The sequence below is a fragment of the Arctopsyche grandis genome, chromosome 5 (assembly GCF_051622035.1).
Source record: "Arctopsyche grandis isolate Sample6627 chromosome 5, ASM5162203v2, whole genome shotgun sequence".
Lineage (NCBI taxonomy): Eukaryota > Metazoa > Arthropoda > Insecta > Trichoptera > Hydropsychidae > Arctopsyche > Arctopsyche grandis.
The window spans coordinates 13,825,129-13,831,515 of record NC_135359.1 but is presented as its reverse complement, the minus strand read 5'-3'; the positions used below and the strand labels follow the sequence as shown (position 1 = coordinate 13,831,515).

The following is a 6,387-nucleotide window of genomic DNA, read 5'->3' as shown; positions in this document are numbered from 1 at the left end:
TATCCTCTTTTTTTTTTGTTGTTCGTTATGAAATTTTCAAGGAGAAAAGCCCTGGGCGAAAATAATAAAAAAATCTAATAATGAGAATAGTTTTTTTCAGTCATGCATCACATATATGTATGCACATATGTATGTACCTACCCATAAACTTTTTATATGACTATTCAGTTTATAAATAATTTATTTATTTTTAATTTATTGTTTTAATTATTTTTAATTTAGTGTATATTGTGCTATATTATAAAATAAATCTACAGTTAAAAATTCTACATCTTGAAAAAACATTAAAAGAAAAATAAAACTAAAAGAGTAACTCTTACTTCGTCGAAATATTATATATTCCATTAAAATGCTAATCGTTTTGAATTTCGTCAACTTCGTCCCTAATAAAGTATGTATGAAGAGGTTTATTATAAATTCATTAACCGTAGAAAATTCGGTTCTTTCAGTGTACGTAAATACATATGTACATGTGTAAGTACATAATATATCAAAATAAACCACAAAACACAATAAAACGATTATAATATCCGGTTAAATAAAATTTCTATAGCTTGAAAAAATAATTGAAAATGAAACCAATTAACAGGCAACACCTAGGTATATATTTATATAATACAAATGGATTGCCTTGATATTGCTCGTTTACGGGAAAATTTTATTTTGCCAATACTATTCCAAACTGCAATATAAGAGGATTTGATTCACAATTACAACCGGATGAATGGATTGCGATACACACGTTGATTGATACTAAAATGTACTGTGGCGAGTGCATCCGCTCTCACGGTCGATGTGTAATATTTATTTTGAATATTGAAATCAAAGCCAAAACATAAACATTATAAATTAGATATAAATTAATGGCCGGTCATATAATATTTCTGAGCCTCAGTTTTTATCAACATTCATTTATATTATTACATTTATATGCTTTTTTTCACTCAAAAGTGAATATTAAAATCAAGTCAGATTTTTTTTTATATTACGGAAAACGAATACAATATAGCCGAAAAAATTCGCTAGATAATGAATTATATGTATTTTAAAGTAACAAAAATCACGATCAATAGAAAAAATGACTGACTATCGATTCCAATACTCACTATTGGCACAGAAATACTAGATTTTGGATAAAATACTGTAAAAGCCAAAAATATGTAAAAATCGCACACTTTTTCAAACGCTTATATCGCATGAACGAGAAGAAACCAACAAAAAACATTGTCACATTCGAATTCATTGGGTCAAACTTAATAAAGATCGACGAGTCTCTGCTGCGGTAAGTAAAAAACGCGATTTTTTTGTTGCTCAGTATTATTTGTGTGGCAATTTTCGATTATACATATGTATACTTTTTGGTCATTAAATCAAATAATGAGATTCAAATGTCGAAAAGTCTTGAAAAAATCGGATTCGCATGGGAGAATGGTAAGAATTATGCTATAAAATAAATACATATGATTGATTGATTTTATGTAATAAATGACTGCTTGAAAACAATTTATACAAATAATTTTATTTAGTCGATACAATATAGTATATACATATTCTTTTAACAAATACATACATATAATATGCTGAAACAATATTCAAATATAAAAATATGAAACAAATGCGATTTACAGTTAAAATTAATTAAAAATAGGCGTAATGTACATGAGAGGAAATTGACATTTATAAATACAGTGTAGTGATCTAAGGCCACTTGTAGTTAAAGATAGATTTCATATATGAGAGTGGAGCAAACAGATTATATAAATATATAAATTGATATTTCGGATTCGGCGCAGGTATGTATCTATATAAACTTATTTATATAGATTAGATTTTCCTAGAACCGCCCATAAAAGAAAACGAAAATAAAGCTTTTCTGTTGTATTTTTTTCGAAGATTAATTTTGAAAATAAAAAATACGCGAAATTGCGAGTAGAATGCATATATCAAAAAAATAAAATGAGTGCGAATAAACAATTATTAACATATGCAGTAACAGTAAATCTGCAAGTCAAGCTTTTTTTATCTTAAGTAATATAATTATTATTATGTACATATAAATATATATGTATGTAAATACTTTTTGGTCTTATTTCGTAAGAAATATTCGTACAAAACGCTTAATTTTTTAACATTTCCGTACAAATATGTGTATATCTAATGAAAATTACACACTATTTAATTCTAACGTAATAATTAGAGCTCATAATATAATATACTATTCATATATAACAATAAAATGGCACAAGAGCGTTGTCAATTAGTCATTAGTGAAAAAAAATCATAATATTATACAAGTAAATTGAAAATAGTCATTACTATTCCCCGAATAATAAAAAAATAATTCACATTCAAAAATGAACGTGTCGAAAATAGTGATTTATTTATAAAGGTTAATGAAATCAAAATGGGGAGTTACTAAAATGATTCGTTGAAAAGTTTACAGTCATAAAAATACGTATTTTCCAATTCGCGGAATTCCGACGAAATGGTTTGATTCTCTTTGAAAAATGAAATAAATCACCGCATACATTTTATCATCCCAGCGATTCGTATATTGAACTTAATGCGAACGACCGACAAATGTCCCACGCGGCGAAGGGCAGCACTGAAATTGGTTCGAATAATAATTATCATAATTTAAGACACTCCACACCGACGACAAGGAACGGTGCCGTGATCCGCCGAGAAAGTCCATTATCGTCTCAAGGATAATTTGATGGCGATCGACCGAGGATAGGCAGGACGAGGTCGTTGTAGAAATGCGACCCGTGCACGTGTCGGGTCATTCGTCCCAGAGACAGTGGTGCTTGCGGTGCACGTAATAGTCGAAGAGTTGACAACGGCGACACGTGTTGATACCGCAGCGGTACGAGAGGGGCGCAGCCGCCGGGGGCCCGCGCCCCTTGCAGTACTTCAAGCCGCAAGGGTACCAACCCACACAGGCCTCCAGGCGACATCGACACGGGGAGCGCCCGCTACGTACTCCAGAACATGGGGGCACGTCCGTCGGGAATGGTTTCACAGCCTCCTGCAGCACCGATAATGACGCCCCTGTAAAGATACGAACTCATTATTTACATTGTAAAGACGAGCATTTACATAAATATACATTTGTTGGCAGGTGTCATGAGTAGAGTACGGATAGCCAAGGTGCCGCTCATTGTTCAATTATTGTAAATGCTTTGTAAAAATGGTTCGGCAAACCTTTAACAATGCATTTACAACATTTGAACAATAAACGGCACCTTGGTTATCCGGCCACTAGTCATGAGTAGTCTTCGGCGTTGGCTGGGTGCTTTTCAAACAATAGACCGCTCCATTAGTGTTCAAAGAAATAGAGCAATAAAGTATAAGTTATAATAATAATAATATTGCTATTCTGTCTGTGTGTCTGTCTGTCTGCCTGAAATAACGCTCGCCGTATTCTAATTTAACTATTTACTCGGCTGAAGTGAAAAACGCGAATTTCGGATTTTCATCCATGGACCTAACCAATTAATTGATTTTAATCAATACTCCAACCAATCATTTTTAAAAAGTAGGTTTATTTTTCATACATCTCCTTTTTGAGAATAGTGCTTTATTTAAAAAAAAAAAATAGATAAAAAAGGTTGTGCCAATTTGATGAGGAACCGTTTCAACAATGAAATTACATAAATTGGCAAACTCTGATTGAAAACGATCGACTTGGAGTCATAAATATCCAAGTCTTGTTTTGATTTGATTTTTTATACAAAAAATATGTTTTAATTTATATTTTCTCATTATGCCAATATGGTATAAAACTTGTGCATGATGTAAATTTATAGATTATGAATTTGAAATCATATTCAAATAGTGGTGACATAGTAGGTAGGATGGTTTTGCGAATTTGATGAGAATACATATTAGAATTTAAATCAGAACAGTATGTATATAAAGATATTTTTCAGTATGTTGGGTCATTTTTCACAATGAAATCACATAAATTGGCAAACTCTGAGAGGAAACGACCGACTTGGAGTCACAAATATCTAAGTCTGACCAGCAGCATTACAGATATACTCAGAATATGTTCTTTTAAATCGAGGACAACTCAAGGGATCGAACCCGGTGCCTCTCGGTGCTAGGCAAAACCCCAACCATCGAGCCATGCTGCTGGCTTAATACTTAATTAGATAACTCTAAAATTACATATATACTAAACGTATACCTCGCAAGAATGCATCCACGGTCTTAGAACACCTGACGCACTCAGGGAGGGCAATAAATAAAATTAGTAAATCCACTAGCGGTAGACGGGAGGGGAAGCAAAGGGCGCTTCTCTCATGAACTCACTTTAGTTCCATGCAATGTTTCAGCTTAGTAATGCTTCGTGATGCCAACGTCATCAAAACAATTTACTACTATCCGTAAATAGGTTTTACATAAAAAATGGAAAGTGAAACTTTGAAAGGAGGCCTTTCGTCCTTTTAGGACGAGCGTGAAAGAGAGAGATATCTGACACCCATTTTTCGTTACTACTTCTGTATCGGCCCAACATTGAATTGTGCACTAGGAAAATTCACTTAAAAATTGTAAAGCTCGATTTTGATGTGTTCACGAGAGATATAATAAACAAATATCGCTTTGAAAATTATATGTTTTGAAACTTGTGAAGGTATACTGTAGGACTTAGTAGAAAAGACAGACAGAGATGGATATTTTTTTACATAAAAAATAATGTAAAGAAAGTTGAATATATACAACGTACTTGCTGGTTGAGAATCCTTAAGACATGAAGACAAGTTGAAATAAGCTTTTAACGGATTTGTACTGAAATAATTACTGTACATATTTAAGCTTGAGGTGTGGGATGAAATGGCGAAAAATTATCCCAGGACTTCTTTACTCTTTTGTCTTAAACATCTTTTTGTTTTCTGTAGAAACCTTAAAATAATTTTTATATATAAAAAACTAATTGGCCATTTCTTAGAAGGAAAGTAAGTATAATATTTTTAAAAAGTAATAAATTTCCTCATCTAAGTCGTTACGTCATCGCTGAGTTGAAATTTGCAACCCCTCCACATACTAATACATTGCTATGTTATTAAGCAAAATTGAAAACTCTTAATATTAGTAATTGAAATAGAAAATGCAGGTATATTATAAAATAACACGGGCAAGGACGATTCAACGTTGCGACATTGTATAGATAAGATTTTTCCAATTGTCTTCGTTGTAACGCGATGTGAGAAAATGTGATAAAATCGGAACGTGTCTGAACACTCTGACAACTGGAAACCACCTTGGCTTTCTTTCCTTCCCTTATACATATAAATAGAAATTCATACCACAAAAGGAATCAGAGAACGTATGTACGTATGCATAATTGTGAGAGAAAATTTTCCGTTATACTTACAAAATAAACATTTATGTATTATTATGGAAAATGTGATTGTGAAGTCGACACATTTTCATTCAATGAAAATCAAACCAAAGTCACGAGTCTTTCAGCAAATAGGGGTTGATAACGTATGGCCCAATAAAGGTGGTGTTTCCACTGATTACTCTTTACGGAAAAAGTCTATAAATCGTCTATTTTGGGTTTACCACCTTCGAAAGGTTCTTTATTGCTAACAAAGCTCCGGTTAATCACATTGCATTACCATGAACAATATTTGAAAAGTAACTGAGGCGAAAATTTATACCAAGAAAAAAACTATCGGCAATAAAACTGATGGATCGTCTATTGCCTATCTATGAAACCACTTCGAGGAGTGCGAATGAATGTGTCTCATATAATATAAAACGAGGGTAATAGTCGTTCATATAAAGGTCCACAGTGACGTTTTAGTGATTGGAAAAAATACTATAAATGAGGTACAGATTAGATACCCAGGAGGGTTTTCATTTTTTTCGCATTTCATCAAGTCGTTCAAAGGCGATCTGGCCGTATAAAAAACGACGTTAATATTCCGAATTTCTCATGCGCCCATTTTTTTCCACGGATCGTGTCTTTTATTCGTCGAACGGGAAAATGTCGGTATATAATATGAAAGAAAGAGGTGAGGGCGTATCGGAAAAGAAAAATGTAAAGAGAACGAGAAGAATTGAATAAGATAAAGAAATGAAAATCACAAGATATTAATAATACACACAGAGTAAACCTATGCGATATTAATTGCATCGCGCAAGAAATCAACATTTAATTATTCACTGGCGTGGACGATATGAAATAATTAATCTATGTATGTGGCGGAAATAGTATCGTTCAAAGCGTATTTGCATATAGACTAAAATATTTGCATTGAAATGTGCAAACGCTGGAATCATAAAATAATATATCTAGTAATAGTGCACGTCTTCGTAATATTATTTCAAACTTGACAACGTAATTTGAAGCATACAAGTTAATAGACAGATTTT

At 32.5% G+C, this 6,387-nt stretch overlaps 1 protein-coding gene across 2 annotated transcripts in view; it reads right to left on the bottom strand.

Moving 5' to 3' along the window:
* Positions 1-1,498: 1,498 nt before the first annotated feature.
* The window catches only part of oaf (BRICHOS-like domain-containing protein out at first), a 62,138-nt gene continuing 57,249 nt past the window's right edge, over positions 1,499-6,387 (bottom strand). The window contains exon 5 of one of the 2 annotated variants that reach the window (XM_077431274.1): positions 1,499-3,051. In XM_077431274.1, coding sequence (XP_077287400.1) covers positions 2,783-3,051 — 269 coding nt within the window. In that variant the 3' untranslated portion in view covers positions 1,499-2,782. The remainder of the gene's footprint in view (positions 3,052-6,387) is intronic. The other variant, XM_077431275.1, reaches the window with a different exon arrangement.